Source organism: Anabrus simplex, chromosome 2, assembly GCF_040414725.1.
Source record: "Anabrus simplex isolate iqAnaSimp1 chromosome 2, ASM4041472v1, whole genome shotgun sequence".
Lineage (NCBI taxonomy): Eukaryota > Metazoa > Arthropoda > Insecta > Orthoptera > Tettigoniidae > Anabrus > Anabrus simplex.
The window spans coordinates 1,054,839,603-1,054,859,634 of record NC_090266.1 but is presented as its reverse complement, the minus strand read 5'-3'; the positions used below and the strand labels follow the sequence as shown (position 1 = coordinate 1,054,859,634).

At 38.2% G+C, this 20,032-nt stretch overlaps 1 protein-coding gene across 1 annotated transcript in view; it reads left to right on the top strand.

Moving 5' to 3' along the window:
- LOC136864682 (E3 ubiquitin-protein ligase HECW2) overlaps positions 1-20,032 on the top strand; it is a 277,203-nt gene that overhangs the window by 42,667 nt on the left and 214,504 nt on the right. The window contains exon 4 of the mRNA XM_067141994.2: positions 2,647-2,832. Within this exon, the coding sequence (XP_066998095.2) occupies positions 2,647-2,832 (186 nt within the window). The remainder of the gene's footprint in view (positions 1-2,646; positions 2,833-20,032) is intronic.

The following is a 20,032-nucleotide window of genomic DNA, read 5'->3' as shown; positions in this document are numbered from 1 at the left end:
GTGTGAACTGCAAACTATCTGTACTGAATATAACCTATTTTTACTTTATCAAGAGAAGAAAAAAGTCCAAGTTACCTGTTAATTGATGTGTTGATCTTGAGGTTATGTTTGTGTTGAAATTAAAAAATCACTGTAGTTTACATCGGTGAGTACTTGGAATCACAGTGACGCGCCTGGACTTTTGAGGTTGAGTTGTTGTGTTGGGAAATATATTTAATATTAAATTTCCTGTTTTGTCCGATTGATTTATGTATTATGGTTCACCTCATCACCAATTTATTTTAACTTGGTTTTGTTAACATGAGGAAAGAAAACATAATTGGTTAATAATTGATACACTCAAACTTAACACTTCTATATTCCGATTACTACTGAACTGAACTGAACTATTCACAACCAAAGAATACAAAGACTCGGTCGATATCACAGAGATCCCTATTGATGGTGCTACTTTAATAGAGTTATAATAGACTCCCTGTAACATTTTTTGTCATCCCACACCATTGGTCAGAGACTAGCAGCAGCTGGACTAGAAAATTATCGTCCCATGCGTAAGCTGCAGGTAATATCACCAAGTGGTGCCATGACCGGGAAGTATGGACTGCTGATGAATGGCATTGCATTGTGTTCACCGATGAATCATGGTTCTGCACCACAATGGATAACCATTGTCTGCAAGTATGGCGGTAACCTGGCGAGAGCTCCCATTCTTCCAGTGCTTTGGAGAGGCACAGCGATGTTACTCTTGGCGTCATGGTGTGTGGAACCATGGAGTATGAATTTAGGTCATGGCTGGTAGTGATTGAGGGAACTCCGACGGCACAAGGGTGCGTCACGGACATCCTGTGTCCTCATTTGTTACCTCTCATGTGACAGTATCGTGGTGCCACTTTTAAACAGGATAGTGCTCGTTCTAACATGGCACGTGTTTCTATATACCGTCTGCATGATGTTGATTTACTCCCGTGGCCAGTAAGATCTCCTGATCTGTCCCCGATAGAACATGTGTGGAACCAGCTTGGACTCGGACGTCAACTCCGTCCTAGTGCCAGTATCCAGGATATCAAGAACCATTTACAACAGTTGTGGGCCAGCTTGCCTCAGGGGATGATACAATGGATTTATGACATCCTTCCCGACCGAATCAGTGTATGCATCCGGGCCGGAGAGGGTGCAACGTCTTAGTGATAAGTAGGCTCATACTGCCAAATTCATTGTAAATTTGACTTGATTTTGTAATCAATGAAATAACATCACATACCCTCTCAGCATGTGAAGTTTCATTTTGTTTCCTCCTCCCCTTCTGGGTGCTTCATTTTTTAAAATTCTTTTTTTGTCAGGCAGTGTTCAACTATTATGCAAACATTGAGGTCATATTTATAAGTTAATCATCGTGAAACCACACTGTAACTAGAAACTTTATCATGTATATTTTTGTGGAAGAGTTAAGATTTAGGAATCTCTTTTGAAAATAGCCCACAAGTTTTCAATTGGATTAATGTCGGTGACTGGTACTAACGGTTGATTAATAGGTTTATCAAGTGTATAGGTTATTACCTCATCGTATTTGAAAGGCCCTTTTCCATTCATGTGGTTGTCAAGATTTTCCTCGCTTCGCATGGAATACGTTGTGTAGCAGTTCCCCTGCTCTCCATTTTGGCTGTCAGCACTCTCCGTACTCACAACTACAGCTCACAAAAGACTGTTTGATGCTTGCTCTGATGCCATAGAAGCAAGGCAGGGAGAGTGGCGTGACCTGGATCGAAGCATTATGTTTGGTGCATACATGCAGGTTTTGAAAGGGAAAAAATGAAATAGTTCTGTTCATGTTTCATGATTTGAAACTTGCCCTCCCCACTGTCGGCAGCCCTGAAAATGGTTTTCCGTGGTTTCCCATTTTCACACCAGGCAAATGCTGGGGCTGTACCTTAATTAAGGCCACGGCCACTTCCTTCCCACTCTTAGCCCTTTCCTGCCTCATCGTCGCCATAAGACCTATCTGTGTCGGTGCGACGTAAAGCAACTAGCAAAAAAAACTTGCCCTAATTTTCAAAGCCTTATATTGCAGCACATGTTTGACTTATGCAAGATTACTTTTCAGCATATGGTAGAGTTTGATATTGATAACCGGATGACATGCATAACTCAATTTGACTGAAAATGTCATGTGGCAGGTTTTGAAACTCACCCTCTCAATTGTTGAACTTGAATGCCTAAATATTCTATTTGTGTTTAATAATATCACTTGGTATTAGTGTATTATGTTCCAGTAATGATGCTTTAAGGACTCGAAAGAAAATTCTAAAATCTTATACTAGTTGAGCATCTTGTCTTGATTTGCCTTTTGCACTTCTGCATCTTAATCACCATCCCATTCAGCAGCTAGTCTTCAGTAGATGTAATACATATAACATACCTACCCAGTACTTCCATTGCTTCTTGAGGAACCTGATATGTATATTAGTTCTTATTAAAATACAAGTAATTATATACCTTTGATTCTATTATGTGCATTTTGTTATATGTCTAAGTTTCCAGGCTTTACTTCAAATTCTGGATTACCAATTTCAAAAAACATTTATTTGTATATTCTTGTAATATAGGAAGAAAAACATTTGTTTATTCGTTTATTTATTTATGGGATAGGAGGCACTAGCCCTGTACAATCGCAATGGTTCGTTGAAACATATGGTGTCCAAGATTCGACGTGATCCATCTGCATTTGACCGGTATCAGCACAACAGAGACCTGGTGACACTAGTCAATTTATTTGCTGATTCTATGCGAGACTTGCCTCGAGGTTGGGAGACGAAGTTTGATCGAAATGGCAAGGTATGTTGGTCCAGTTGACATTTAAGTAATTGTAATAAAACTTTAATTTAGGTTCTTCTCCACCTAGAATTATTATTTTTATTATAATTGTATACATTTTTTATAAGACACATTCATGTTTTGTGTACTTCATTTCAAATTTTTATTTTTAATATTAACTTAAGGTCATGTTCTGGGTTAACAGTTTAAGTGAGTTATTGAACTCTAAATGAATACACATGTTCAAAATGTTGAAAGATTATTAAACAAAAGTATTGCTAAAGTATTGTCAAACCACATATTGCTGTTGTAACCTATGGTTCTTTACTGCAATGCTGAATAAGGTATGCCTATGGTTTTCATTGAAATATATATTTTTTATATACTTTTATATATTCATAACTGTAAGGTACCATAGTTTTATAGGTAATTTTTCAGTATTTTTAGGTCATATTTTCATAAATTTGATGTCTTTTTCAGTAATATTTAGGTCATCAGCTTCCAGGCCCTATGTGTGACCTAGTTCACTGAAGTGCATTTTATTCCTTCCTCGGAATTCACATCATTCTGCGACTTATTTGTTTTGTAGCCAATATAGATCATTCAGAAATGTACACATGAAATGCTCGATCAAATGAAATGTGGCTCAGATTCTCACTTTTCGCAAACAGCACTATGCTTACGATCTACCAGAGCCAAGTTCCCATTGCCGGAATGACCTGGCCACAGACAGGAGTGAATACTGCTCTGCTGTGTTCCGTTCAGTGTGTAAATTCCCCATTCCTATCAGAGTCTCCATAGCGCGGATCGAATAGCTCGAATACTAAGGTGACTAGTGTGCCTAGTGCCAGTAGTTACCAGAATATGAATGATCCAGAGGAGTGACAAGGTAACAAAGAAAGTTATCTTACTCCCCAGCTCCTCCCAGGATTCAGACAGAGGCTGTACTACTCAGCGAGGTAACTTCCGTAGATCGTGCATTCTGCAGATGTTCGCTCATGGCCCACATTGGGACAGAAAATGTATTCAGGTACCTGGACTAGTATCCTTTCTACAATAATAAGAATGTATGACACATGGAAGATCAGAATTTACTATTCCTCCTCTCTTTGTTACAGAGGATTCCTCTGTAACATTAACAGTAGGGGCAAAAGATCTTCTTAGGTCAACACCCCAAACAAATAGCATTAAAAAAAACAAAAAAATTTAACAATGGTAGAGATGTAGGAAATAAGTAAAAATATAAAATCATAAATATTTTCATTCTTCTTCTTCTTAGTAGAATCTAGTGTAATGCACATAAAATTGGAAATTTTAGCTACATCTTTTATTATGTAGCATTAATCGACAGGATTGGTATTAGTATTAGTGTAGATATTTGAGAATTCCTTTTTGGATGTTTCCCTAAACCACATAGTCAACATTAATAAAATTATATATAGCCTAGATTGCAGTTATTCTTCTCTAAACGTAAATACTGATTGTCATTCAATTCTGTTCAGCCATTTTCTTGTGATGCTCATACATACATACATACATACATACATACATACATGAAGATTTTTTTTTTAAAAATGCATTTCTCTCTCTCTTTTTTTTTTGGACATGACCGCCACCTAAAAACCAATTATTTTAACATTACTCAAACCATTCCTCAGTTCTTCATTAGCTAAATAACTGTAGAGATTATTTGTTGCCAATATTGGAGTAGAGCTTATAAATGAAATACAAGGTAACTTTTTGAATTAAATCCGCTTGTCAGTGAAAGATATTTAAAGAAGGGTTGTTAGGAAGGAATGTACAGGTCAGCTATGAAATTAAAAGCCTCTTAAACAGAGTAAGTGCCTGCACGGTTTGGGTCAAGCAGCTGTCAGCTTCCATGCACCGGGCGAGTTGGCCATGCGGTTAGGGGCGCGCAGCTGTGAGCTTGCATCCGGGAGATAGTGGGTTCGAACCCCACTGTCGGCAGCCTTGAAAATGGTTTTCCATGGTTTCCCATTTTCACACCAGGCAAATGCTGGGACTGTACCTTAATTAAGGCCACGGCCGCTTCCTTCCCATTCCTAGGCCTTTCCTATCCCATCATTGCCATAAGACCTATCTGTGTCGGTGCAACATAAAGCAGATAGCAAAGAAACCATTCAGGAGCTCTTATAAATGAATATTTTCCCCAATTTGTCCTCTCGAATTCCAACTTTAATTTCATATTGTGATCTTTCCTGCTTTTAAAGGCTCTGTTCAAGCGTATTCGTCCATTAATGTCATCTCGCGCCACCTTTCCACTGACAGATCGGAACACACCACATATGATAAAGATGTTGATTCCCATAGGGAACCTGAAATATTTGTTCTGAATGAGTAAATTTATCATACCAATATAGTTGGTCTGTTATATAAATTTTCCAGCCAACTCATTCCTGGTTGCCAGCGTTTCACCCCAGTGTGCCAAGTTGGGCGACGTAAAGCAACTTGAAAAAAAAAAAAAAATTGCTGTTTACCTTGGCCATAAATCCTCTCATTTGCAAGCTGCGAAAGGAAATAGGAGGAATAACACAAGGAAGTGCAAAGCTCGTAATAGCTGCTTATGCGGATGACGTCGGTGTAATATTAACATCGGATAACAATGTACTCCTCATGCAGAATGCTCTCGTAAAGTTCAATGCAGTATCTGGATTGTCTATCAACTATTGTAAATTCCGTTAGGAGACTGGTCATCATTATCTCATTCCCACCCCTGCAAACGGTAGAAACACACTTGGAATATATTATGCTCGAAAGACCAGTGACATGAATCAACAAAACTGGGGACCTGTTGTCAACAAGATAAAAGTCTATGCAAAAGAATTCTACTGCCAAGACCTCTCTCTAATCCAAAGGAGCTGGACTGTCCACACATACCTTCTATCACAATGCTGGTATCTTGCACAAGTACTACCGCTGCCTGCAGCGTTTGCTAGACGGATAATATGTGCTAGTTTCTGGTACACTTGGCATGGAAATATCTTCCAAGTACCGGGAACTACCTTGCATCTTCAACCAACAACTGGTGGACTTTGGTTGGTAAATGTCATCATTAAATGTCAAGCCTTCTTCTTGACTCGTGGAAGAAAAATAGAAATGAACCACCGGAGCTTCTCATCTGCTTGGTTGAAACGCTGGTCTACTGTGACGGACTTACGCAGTCCACCTGATTTTCGGATTGTCCTGCCTGCCCTGAAGTATCTCCACATTTATTTGCAAGAATGGTGCTATTTGACGGAATTCATACCAGAATTTCAATTAACACGTCGGGTTTATGCTGATTTATTTCGTGTAACACCTATACCACTCGTGCATTTATTTCAACAAGTCCCTTCAAAACACCGACTTTCAACAACTTTGGAAAAACATTAGTGCTCCTCTTCCTGCTAAGGTGCGATCTATGTGGTATATGGTAGTCCATAACAATGTACCAGCAAAGGAATGGCTATATCGAATACAAATGACTGATTCGGACTCTTGCTCATATTGTGCTCAAGGGGACTCAATACCTCACAGACTGACCACTTGTCTGAGGGTCAGACCGGTGTATATGCAAGCAAAAACATTTTTTCAACAAATGAACTTCACAATCAATAGAAAGGACCAGTTCATAAGACCAGATTACCTCCTTACCCCAAGGGCAAAGCACATTTCTACACTCTGGATAACTGGACACACTGTCCATTTTATAATGACTACTGATGGATAGCTGGACAAGGAGATTTACTGTGCATACCTGAAGAGAACAAGATGGAAGTTTGTTGCCCCCCTAGTCAACGAAGCGTGTAGACATTATCTAAGTGCTTTGTAATAAGTAGTATTTTTGTTGTTAGTGTTTTTGTTTTCTTTTGTTACAGGAGTTGAGAAAGTGCAACAGGAATTTTGAACACATTACAGACTCTAAATCCTCAACAGAGAGAAATTAAAACACAGTACAGTAACGTCTTTGTCTAGAATACTCTGTGAAACTAGTTTGTATCACTTTCTAGGTATTTCTATAACATTTGAATGACAATCGATAACAAGTAAAATGTAAATAGCATAGAAAAGAAAATTCAGTCCCTACCGAAATTACTATATTTTTTTTGAAGATGTAACAGTTTTAAAAATCTGTAATTGGCATATTTGATAAAAAGATATGTTTAAAAATAGGGCAGTAAGAGCTAGTGGTGGGGACGGGGCGGTGCCAAGCACAGCAATTGTTGTGACGTCATCGCTCGGTTGTACTGAGTGAACTACCGAGTGAATGTACTGTAGCGGCACATTTAAACATGTTATTGGTATGACAACATAAAGGTATTTTTTTTTAAATCATAAAGTTTTATGATACATTGAGTAGTGATGTAGTGAGAGGAATGAAAGGGAGGATGTGTGATTTCAATTCCAGAATAGGAAATATAAAATTATGGGAAGGTAATGGCTAAATTTTGGAGGTTTGTATTGTGGCTTCCTGTAGTCACATCCTAGTTTGTGAACTGGGAGTGGGCATCTCAGATATATTCTGAGTTGTGGCCCTCCTGCTGAGCCAGCTAGACTACCAAATCCACCATTAGAGTAAAAATGTATCCCTGGAATTATGTGTGAGTAAGGCCAACACCCTGCTTCACAAATGTTTACGTTTATGCTCATAATGTTTTTAGTATGCCTTGGACCTATGGGAATGGTGAAGTTCATACACTCTTTGGAAACAACTCAGCAAACAAAATCAAATTTGATGGTGTGCATTCAATATCAGTGGGGCTTATGAAGGAAGGAAAATAGAACTGGCTGAGTCAGCAATAAATGAAGTGCCCCTGTGCATGTTAAATTCTTAATCTTGATTGTGTAAAACAAGATACCAAAGAAGAGATAGGAAGTTATGAGGTGTTCTTAACAGGTCTTAAAAGGGAAAGGGTAGAGGATGGAGTGAGAATGTTCATTAAGAAAACTACAGCATAGCTATAGCATAGCCATGCAGAAATGTGTATATTTAATGAACCAAAATGACATTCTAAGCACAATATATTGGGTGGTGTGAATAAAAATGAGCACGCACTCTTTACTCGCGAATTTAGAGCAGGCACTCGCAATGAGGTGAATAAAAACCGTCTGTCGGTAGCAGCCACTCACAGCAGACCTCTGACCTTGAGCACACACTCCAGTCGCTCGAGTAGCAAAGTGGGTGCTCCAGATTTCTGGTGAATAAAGATAAAGCAGGCACTCTTTCCGGTAAGCACCTGCTCATGTTTCCTTGAGCTAATTCAGTAGGTGACTCCAAATGATCGTGTCAAGTTCAGTGGCATGGCAGAGATTATTGTGGTGGTTAATCGGAAAAGAAAATTTATAAACTTCGCAGTGAATCATCTGAACTTGATTACAGAGAGTTATATAGGTCCAGTAAGGAGCATGCTGAAGAGCCTCTGTGGCTCAGGCGGCAGCGCACCGGCCTTTCACCTTTGGGTTCCGTGGTTCAAATCTCGGTCACTCCATGTGAGACCTGTGCTGGACAAAGCGGAGGCAGGAAGGTTTTTCTTCGGGTACTCCAGTTTTTCCTGTCATCTTTCATTCTAGCAACACCCTCCAATATTATTTCATTTCATCTGTCAGTCATTAATCATTGCCCCAAGGTAGTGCAACAGGCTTCGGCAGTCGGCACGATTCCTACCCTCGCCGGTAGATGGGGGCTTCATTCATTCCATTCATGACCTGGTCAGATGACTGGAAACAGGCTGTGGATTTTCAAGGAACATGCTGAATGGTTAGCGGAGCATTTCCTTATGCACTCCAAAGAAACAAGAAACAAACAAATGAAGAAAACATGTAAATCTTGTTGCGTTATGTTGGTGACCCTCGGTTGGTGAAGACATCTCGGAGCACTGTATCAAAAACATCTTCACAGATTTTGACATGAACAGAAATGAAAGCAGATTATTAGATAAAATTCCAACAAATATTGCTTAGATGCAGGAAGCATGGGCTAAGTGGTAAGAACGTTTTAGCTTCCCTTATGCTGTCGGAACTGTAGACCGTACTCGTGTACAAATTCAAAAGCCACATGTTCATGAGAATGACTACATTTACAGAAAAGGCGTCCCTAGCATTAACGTACAGGCCACTTACAATGGAAAGGAAGAATTCAATCAGTGTAGATGTGTCACGGCCTGACTCTGTCTATGACTGCCGAATTTGCAGGAACTCCGATGTTTGCAGAGTTATGACGCCTCTGTTGTAAGTTGAAGGGATGACAACTTCTGCAGATCTTACAACTTGCTTTACGTCGTGCTGACACAGATAGATCTTATGGCGATGATGGGATAGGAATGGCGTAGGTGTAGGAAGGAAGCGGCTGTGGCCTTAATTAAGGTACAACTCCAGCATTTGCCTACTGTGCAAATGGGAAACCACGGAGAACCATCTTCAAGGCTGCCGATAGTGGGGATCGAACCCACTATCTCCTGGATGCAAGCTCACAGCTGCGCGCCTTTAACCGCACGGCCAACTCATCTGGTCCTGCAGATCTGGCTCCATAAAAATTACATTCAATTATCAATATATTATTTTCATCATAATTAACTTTTGTTATTTACGTTATATCATTTTCTTCAATTTATTAATGTCGTAATATTCAGGCTATGATATCTTACCTTTCAGACGGCCAATGGTAGGGTTATTCTCCCCCTGCATCAGATTCATCAGCCGCTTCTCCCATTATTTTAAGGATGTGCATTTGTTTCCCGTACACTTTAATTCTACTTTACATTTCAGTTTTGTTTTCAAGTTTTGTATTTTTTTACCAACAGTAGTTGGACGGAAATGTTTCAGTTAAATTTAGCAAGTAGTTCACTCTGAACTGCATTTATTGCGTTTGTTTTCTTGTGCTTCTTATCCAGTAACTGTGACTTTGTAAACAGAATTGTATGTTCCTTTAAAATGGAGATAAAAGCGGACTGGAATTCCACACTGTCGTCTGCCATATTAAGGATTGAACTATCCAGAAGTCATTGAAGTGTTATATACATGGCATGTGCACGACCTTGATCAGTGACACTGAGTGGCTGCTCCAGACACTCGAGTTTACACTGAGCTTCCGCTCTACATTTTTATTCACTGCAAATGTGGAGTGGAAGCTTATCGGCAGGGAGATACTCAGGCACTCAGCGAGCACATGCTCACTCGCTTAGGCTCATTTTTATTCACACCACCCATTGTCATGATATTTTAAACATTCCTTATTATAACTTTCAGCAACAATAAAACATCATTTTGACCCCTCAACACTGAACTTCATACGTCTTATAGACCTCCTTTTCTTCAAATGCTGCTGACTTCAATGCGTGGTATAGGCCCCTGTAGGCCTAACTTCAATTTGTTCTAGCTTGCAAAGTTTTAAGATTGTCAAGATGGAAATGGTATATCTTTGAAGCTATGTATGAATAAGCTCAAATCAGGGTTTCTTCTTTTCTTTCTATAGAGTTTGAAATAGTCTGATCTCTTTCCACTTGAATGCTGCATTCTGGTGGATGTATGTATTACTACACGGCATTTCCTTATGTAGATTGATAGTATAAATCACCATCTTTCCACTGATATGCATGTTGACGTGGTCTGGTGAGGATTCATATAATTCTTTCAATGCCTCGAAACCTCTGAAGACTCGTAATAAAATTACTTGGCTTGCTGTCACTTTGAGATATGATATTGCGTGGCACGGAAAATGGCACGGTGTAGTTTGAATGAAAGTGAAGTATTTAAGTTTGAACAAATCAGGCAATAACATCACGACTGAACTGATTGAAGTGAGGGTGGGCGCGTAACATAAGGAGTGGGAACGCATGGTGCACGTAACCAAGTAACGGACAATGAAACAAGCCAAAGTACATGCCCTCTTTCTCATGAACTAATCATCCCATTAACCTGCGATTTGTGCTAAATAAGTCTTTGAACTATAGTTTCCAGTTATTCTGCTCAAAGTTTCCAAGGCAACGATTATGCTAGCTTTTATTGCATTGTGAAACAACCCATGCAAATACAAGGACATAACTTTTATTCTGCATAAAATATGGAAGGTCTCTTCTCCGTTAGTAGACTCCAGTGTATAAATCTGGAATCTGGGATAGCTGAACATTTTGCATATACTATTTAAAATTGGAGATAACAATCATGAGGATCATCTTTCTGTCCTCTCTTGTGAGCTTCATGTAAAATGTGTAAAATATTTTGGTCTTTCTGTTATTTATCAGTAACTCTGCAGTAGCATATCTCTTGGTGACATTATTTAAGTGAGAACTTCACATGTGAACGTGACATGCTGTAAGAGCCTGTCACAATACGAACGTGACGTGCTACTGGCTGATGTCATAATGTGTAACATTCTAGTTCCACATGCTTTTTCTACCACATCGGTGCATCAGACCAAGGTCCTTATGTCATAAAACTTTGAAACTACCCAACCAGACAACAAAAGTGTGCTCAGCTCAGTTTTCCATTTTTTTCTTGATTGAGGCCTTTTTTAGTATTTATTGGTACTTTTCAAAGATTATGAAAATTATTTTGTACTAATGTAAATGCTGTATGAATAAAATAATTTAGTGCTACACCACCTTAATGTTCTGATTATCATGAAATGGCTATTTGCCAATAAATAGGAACTATTTTATATTATTAATTCAAAGACAAAGACAAAGTCACCTCCGTACAGGCCATGAAGGCCCTTGGAGGAGTGGAAGGTAAAGGCTTCCACCATTGTTAACCGCAGCACGTGATGGGTTGGAGTGGTTAGCTCTACGCCCGGCTGCCTTTACCCCCCAGGAATTAACCTGGTACTCATTTTTGGTGTAGGCTGGAGTGAACCTCAGGGCCATATGCACCTCCGGAAGTGGAAATCTCGTTTCTTAAATTTTACGACTTCCTGACGATGTTATTAATTCGCTTTTTTTATTCCATTCTATATACCTTCAGCTACTTTTCCACACAATTTCAATGCTTATTCAAACATTTTTCATAACATGGGACAACCTTTTGTAGATCCTCAATGTAGAAGTCTGCCTCCTTGTGAGGAATGTGCTGTTATCCAGATATTCAAATTTAAAATAGTGTAGTGTTTCTCAAAATTATACTCTTCAGTGTTGATGTCCATCACATAATGATATTAAAATTATTACACAGTAGTAAACTTACTTCACAGCACCTCTTTTAATGGTAGAAAAATTATTAGAGTGTTTTTGTTTGTGTGAACAAAGTCATCCTCTGTGAATGACTCCTAGGAGTGACATGATTTTTGTGTCTATTACGAGCAGTGTAGTTTGGAAATCATTTTGCTGTGATGCTATTGTATATTGCATGAGATATGAAGTGTGTCTATTTATTGGAAATATTAGTGCATTGAGGTATATTTTGTGTGTGTGGTTTTTTTTCCCTCTCTGGAGTGTTAAGGGTTTGTCCTGTAGTGTTGATATGGAGAATTTTTATTCTTGTGTTAATATGTGTGTGTGTTTGTATCTTCTGTCTAATAAGTGATTGATAAATGCAGGTCCTCTGATATATTCTGTTTACTGTGTTTTGAAATTTCAGCAGGTTTGTCCTATGTAGAATTCCAAACATTCACTGTATTTTAGTTTATAAAGACCTGGTAAGTAATGTGTGTATGTTCTAAATGTTGTTTCTGGAGTAAATGCTGTTAAGGGTTTTGTTATATTTTGTAAAAGCTATATTATACACTAATTTCCTGAATATTTGGAAAAATAAAAGTGAAATGAAATATCAAGTGTCCTTATGCAATGTACACTGTTAAAACTGAAAATGTGAGAAATTGTGTTTTATAATGCAATAGCTTCTATTTGTATATACTTTAGCCAAATGTGAAAAAGATGATGCAAATACTTGTTATAAAACTAAAATCCATTGTAAATAATAAATTACATCTAAAAACTCAAAAGAAGCTTTATGGTACTCTCCTGCAACGTAACAAATGTACAGTTTCTACACCACACGTAGGAACACTCGATATGATAATGTGACTAGGCTCTTTGTTTTGGTAGTGGAGTCTGCCATGCTTCTTGTCCTTTAGTTTGTGTAGGAGGCTGTCATTTAGTTTCTTTGTTGAATCATGTATTTGGCATTAAACAACAAGTGCAATAGCCTTTGTCTCCATATAAACTAAATGAGTATTCTCCAATAATAAAACTATATATACCTCAAAATATATTACATGCCAATGGATACACTTCTATATTCATATAAATTTACATTCTGTAAAAACTACACAATTAAACTCAACTTCTTTGTTTTAAACTGGTTTTCACACACCTGTGGAGTCGCGGGTGCAAACTGTGTTGCACATGTGGATTTGGCCTTGTTTTATGGCCAGATCTCCTTCCTGATGCCAACCCTATATGGAGGGATGTAATCATAATTGCGTGTGTCTGTGGTAGTTGGCAAATTATACTCATCTAACTGACAGATATGAGAGAAACAAAGAATTAACTATAGTATTGTAAACAAAATGTCCATCGGCAGTGCAGTGATGCTGTTCCCAGTCAATTCATCTTGGCTTTGAATCCCGGTAATACCTGGTAGAGGACTCTTACCCAGTTCAGTGCGTGGCCTTTGAAATGAAATTTAAAAAAAATAAAAATAAAAAAAATCGTCAATGAATATTATACATAGAACATTTAAATAACTAGATATACATTATATTTAAGCAAATACAAATGAAAATGTTACCCCTTCTGAAGATATATGGACTGGGCGAGTGAGAAGTGTGCAACTGTGAGGTTGCATCTGGGAGACAGTGGGTTCGAACCTCACTGCCAGCAGCTCTGAAGATTGTTTTCCATAGTTTCCCATTTTCACACCAGGCATATGCTGGGGCTGTTCCTTAATTAAGGCCATGGCCACTTCCTTCCCACTCCTACCCCTTTCCTATCCCATTGTGGTCACAAGACCTATCTGTGTATGTGTGATGTAAAGCAGATTGTACCGAGCTCGATAGCTGCAGTCGCTTAAGTGCGGTCAGTATCCAGTATTCGGGAGATAGTAGGTTCGAACCCCACTGTCAGCAGCCCTGAAAATGGTTGTCCGTGGTTTCCCATTTTCACACCAGGCAAATGCTGGGGCTGTACCTTAATTAAGGCCACGGCCGCTCCCTTCCCGCTCCTAGCCCTTTCCAGTCCCATCGTCGCCATAACACCTATCTGTGTCGGTGCGAGGTAAAGCAACTAGCAAAAAAAAAAAAAAAAAAAAAAAAAGTAAAAAAAATTTTAAAAAAGCAAATTGTAAAAAGGAAAAAAAGAAAAGAAAAAGAAGATACATGGATACCTAGGAAGCAGTACTTGAAATTAATGTATACTGCTCCAGTCCTCTTTGATGCACTTGGCAATGGAGTATCATGGATTTACCAACAACTATTTATAAAGACTTCATTTGAAAATGTTCAGTGGGAGCTGATGAAATTCTTTATCTAATTTGTTATATGGGTTGATACTTACCACCATTTGACATTTTTGAGTTTTCTTTAACCTACACCATGGCATATCGAGATAATAAGATGTTCTTGTATGATAGGCATGTATGGTGTTCCGACATCCAGGCAAATCATTATTGGGCTTACTCTTCATCCTGTTAGGACAGACAGCTCAATGAATAGTGGTTTACAGTGAGAGTAAGGGGGAATGCAGGCAGTGGTGTTAATAGGTTTCTTTTGAAACTTTAAAATATCACCTACATTCAAACTGTTGCCAAAAATATTAGACCATACCCAAAAAATACTCTGAAAAAATGCAGAATATGCCAAATGCACATATGCTTTAGTTCTACATGCTTCAGATGATGGAGTAGGTATACTACTCGGGATAATCTGATATAAATATGATTAATGTGGTATTTCCATGTTAGCTTTGGGTCAAGATGTAATCCAAGAAGTTTAACATACTTTAATTCATTCCCTTGATTTTTGAGGTGAAAAAGATAGGTTTTGAGTTTTCTCTTCATTACAGAGGAAACAATTTATTTTAACCGTGATTCAGCTTCCTCTAATGTGTGTTCAGACAACAATAGTTCATCAAAAAATTTTCATCAGCTCAGAAAAGTAGTCGTCTGCAAATAGGACAGTTTTTTTTCGTACATTCTCATCTAAGTCATTCATCATGATCAGAATTAGAAAGGGACCAAGGACGGACCCCTGAGGCACCCCGTTTTTTCTCCTCAGATTCTTTCGAGGACATCCCTTTTATCTCCACATACTGAATTCAACCAGATAGGTATGATCTAAATTTTTAAGTTCATTTCCAGAAATGCCATTATTTGCTACTATTTCAAGTATACTATTATGCGATACACAATCAAAGGACCTACGAAAGTCACACAAGGAAACCTTAACATAATTACCTTCCTCAAAAGTACACATTATATAACTAATAACGTCATCCAGTACATTTATTGTTGAATTTCCTGGTATGAAGACATACTGAGATTTTGACAAAAGTTATTAGACACAAAGTAATTTGTACTAGCATCACATATTAGTCAAACATTTTTGAGAGAATCAGAACAACAAATACTGAATGATAGCTGCTACATACTGACCTATCACTTTTTGTACATTGGAAATATCCTAGAAACCTTTAGTTGCTGTGGAAAGCGACCAGTTTGAAGACATTCATTTATGATTTTTGTCAGAGGAATAGAGATAGAACTAATGAGCGATTTTAAAATATTGCAGGTAAAGCCATAGTGATCTCTGTACTTTGAAGGTTTCATATTATTAACAACTGTTTCCACATCTTAAAAGGTAGCCATTCTCAATTTAAAATGTTAGTTACATGTGGTCAGTTTGAAATTTAAGCTTGGCAGCTTTTCAATAGCCATACTGTTTGGTTGTTGAAATTTAGAACAGATGTCTTCAACTGAATGGACAGTAATGTGTTACATGCAACTCCTGGCTTGCAGGAACCCGGCAGACACCACAACACAAATTTGGGTCATTTATAACCACATTTTTTGCATTAGAAGATGCGACACCCTTAATTACTCTCCAAGCTGCTGTACACAATTTCTTAGTATTCTGTATAAAATTAATATTTGCAGAAATTTTAGCTGTTCTAAGTGCTACTTTATACACACATCAAAAAAGTTTTGCACCACCTGTATTTTTTATGTTCATGAAGGATGTTTGCTCTAAGAGTTGTTGCATGACACACAGACATCCGAATGACGAGTCAGTGGACATGGAGGTAATACAAGCAGTCTCAGAAAATTCCAGACGAGTGTGCTGTTACTGTCACTTTGGACACAACATTACAAGAGCACATTTGTGTCCTGTGCAGTGTATAAACTTGCCTTAATGAGTCTTTACCACTTTTGACTGTACGCGTGTAGTCACATTGCGTCAACAAGGCCCACCTGTGAGGGCAAATGCCGGCCTGGTTGGTCGAAACCCGTCCTATATTTTTAATAATAATAATAATAATAATAATAATAATAATAATAATAATAATAATAATAATAATAATAAACAAATATTGATTAGGTGGAATTCTTCTGCTCTTTGCATTTGGTATACATCATAGTGACATTGTCAGGACATGCAACCGCTATCGTGTGACACAAAATGTTGAAGATCATTCTCGCAGTGGTCATCCGCAGTGAACAACAGCAGCTGATGACTGTACATGTGACTCCTGGCTTGCAGGAACCTGGCAGACACCACAACAGAACTGTGTAATACCTTAACGCATGCAGCTGCCTACACAGACAATCAGAAATCATCTCCATAGAGACCACCTACACTCATGAGTTCCTTGGCGAGAAACTGCACGTACACCCCAACACTGTGGCGCCAGGTACAGATGGGCAAGGACTGGACTCTGGAAGACTAGTGGCGGGTCCTCTTCATGGATGAGCATCGAATGTGTCTGATGCTGGATAATCATCGCAGGAAGGTTTGGAGAGAGTGAGGTAATGCCAGATGAGACCTGTACGCCATCTCACATGCCCGTCAGGGAAGCAAATCCATCATGTTTTGGGGTAACATTATGTATGGACTTTGGATGCTACTCATCATTGTAGAGGGCAGTATGACTGGTACACAATACTGGAACAGAATCTTCGGGCCTATTGTTCAACCATACTGACAATATTTCAGCAACAGATTTGTTCTGCAAAATGACGTGTGCCCGTACCGCTCCTATCTTGTGAACTTCCGCAGGGAGGTCCACATCCATCATATGAACTGGTCTGCGATGTCTCCGGACATGAATCCCATTGAACATGTCTGGGAAACAGTGGCTGAAACAGGCAGTGTGACATTGAATGAATACACTGGCTGACCTCTGGAGGGCTGCTGTCGAAGAGTAGAGAGGATCAACCAGGACAGCCGCAAGCTGCCTTGTGGACAGCATGCCAAGATGGGTTCAATCATGCTTCACTGCATGGGTTGGAGTAACACCATACCTAGAGGCAGAATCAGATAGGCAAATGCACATTGCCAAAGAATAGTGTTTGTGTTGTGCCTGACATTGCTTTTTACTTACATCAGTCATGTTTTGCTTGACACAAAGCATGTATTTGCATCCCATACATTCACTGGGGTCATTAGCAACCTAGGAACCTGGAACTCCAGATGGTTCAAAACTTTTTTGAGGTGTGTATTTGTTCTGTATGCAAACATACGCCTTTTAGTACTTAACGTATTCTGTATACCATATACCATTTTACCTAATGTTTAGTTTTCTGATGATCAGTAGATTTCTTAGTTAAACCTTCCAATAATGACACTGAAAAACTTATTGCAACATTCTAGAGCTGATATTTTCTTTAGCTCGGTTTTCTGAATACACATGCACTTCTATTGTGGAAAAAAGTATAGACACCCAATGAATATTGAATTTTCACGACCGCATTGTAATCGAAACCGACTTTCAACCTATTAGGTCATGCTACGTACATTTAGTACGTGTTGAAGAGATGTTCTGTACTTAACATCTCTTCAACACGTACTAAATGTACGTAGCACGACCTAATAGGTTGAAAGTCGGTTTTGATTATAGACACCCAAGTTAATACATTAATAAAAAGTTTATCCTTTGTCCCACATAGAAACAATCTACACAAATATTTAGCTTATTTTATTCTACACTTAAGTATGTGGAGTAGAGATTTTTATCTTACCGAGTTAAAATTTTAACACAGGTTGAACAAAAAATGTGCCGGTATTTTTTCAATTTCCAACAGAGCCCTCACTTTGAAAATTCATAACTTTTAAAATATTGATCTGATCATTATGAAATTTTAATAACGTCTTAAAGTAACTTATTGTTGATCTGTATATCAAGTTTTTATTTCACCTGATATTTGTGAAGAAAGGTGTAAATTTTGTAAAACAACATTTTCTCATTACTGGGTGATCATAGCCGTAAAAATATTGGCTTGTTATGAAGCTCATGAGAATATCAGCGTAAAATTAAAACCGGTCTTTGCCTACATGCAGTTGATGAATTATATTGATTTATATTTAATTGAGTGGTTTTGAGAGAAGAAAGCAGTGTATCAGCCGAGCCGTGTTTCCCAGTTGGCCTATTTTCCACGCAAACTGAACTCTGTCACTGCTCTGTATCTGCTTTGAGTCATTTAGAGCTACATTCCAATGAATGTGTTGTGTTGTGGGGTGAGAATGTTGAATAAGGGAACAACATGCCAGATGATAAAGACTGGTATTTCCCTCCCCCATCACCCGGAACTTTAAATATAAGACATTTCAAAAGTTGAACACATCCCACCATTACTATTGATACCCTGAATAAGCCCCATCACCTAGCCTCGAGTGAAGATAAATTTTAATGACGTGGCCAGTAATTGAACCCAGGACCCTTGTATCCGAAAACAAACATGCTCACCATTAGCTAAGAAGTCTGACAAAGAGTAAAGGATATTTTGGCACACACTGTAGGGGCTAAGAGGTCTTTTTCATAAGCCGGAACATACGGCGAATTACGACATATACTAAGTAATTCTATCCTTCATATATCGAGCGGTAGTCCAATAAAGTTTTTAAACAACTGAAAAAACAACAAACATCCAATTTTTGTACAGCAGCTAGTGCCCAATTGATGTTCAACCCAGCATCATTGTTAGGGTTTCCAGGGCCATTTGCATTGTTCTCGCCAGCCAATTGGCTGCTTTCTTCTCATACAACCACCCAATTAAATATAAATCAATATAAAATCAACAATTGCATGCAGGCAAAAGGCAGTTTTAATTTTAGCCTGAAATTCTCATGAGTTTCATAACAAGCTGAATTTTTTTTATGGCTGTGATCACCCAGTAATGAGAAAATGTTGTTTCACAAAATTTACAACAACCTTTTTCACAAATATCAGGTGAAATACGAACTTGGTATACAGATCAACAATAAGTTACTATAAGACGTACTAAAGTTTGGTAACGATGAGATCAATACTTTTAAAGTTACAAATTTTCAAATTGAGCGCTCCGTTGGAAATGGAAAAAATACGGCACTTTTTTTGTTTTTGTTTTGTTCAACCTGTTCAACCTGTGTATAAATTTTAACTGGATACGATAAAAATTTCTACTACACATAATTAAACATAGAATAAAGTAAGCTAAATTTTGGTGTAGCTTGTTTCTATGAGGGACAAACAATAAACATTTTATTAACGTATTTACTCGGGTGTCTATACTTTTTTCCATAACAGTAAATAACTCCTAAATAACTCAATATTCTGTTGTGTAATTTTTTAAATATTGATTAAAACCAGTGAGTTTAGGTTTTCCTTTATTTTACCAGGTTGGAGTAAATTAAATATTATGATCAGATAGACAAGGATTAACACACCTTACTTGAAAGCACTGTGGACTAAAATCAATGACCGGGTGAATTGGCCGTGCGATTACGGGATCATGGCTGTGAGCTTGCATCCGGGAGATAGTGGGTTCGAATCTCACTGTCGGCAGCCCTGAAGATGGTTTTCCGTAGTTTCCCATTTTCACACCAGACAAAGGCTGGGGCTGTACCTTAATTAAGACCACGGCCACTTCCTTCCAACTCCTAGGTCTTTCCTATCTCATCGTCGCTATAAGACCTATCTGTGTCGGTGCGACGTAAAGCCACTAGCAAAAAATAAAAAGTAAAAATAAAATAAAATCAGTGAATATATTATCTAAGCAGAAGTGGCCATGTGTTGGTTCATTGACTGTATGATATAAT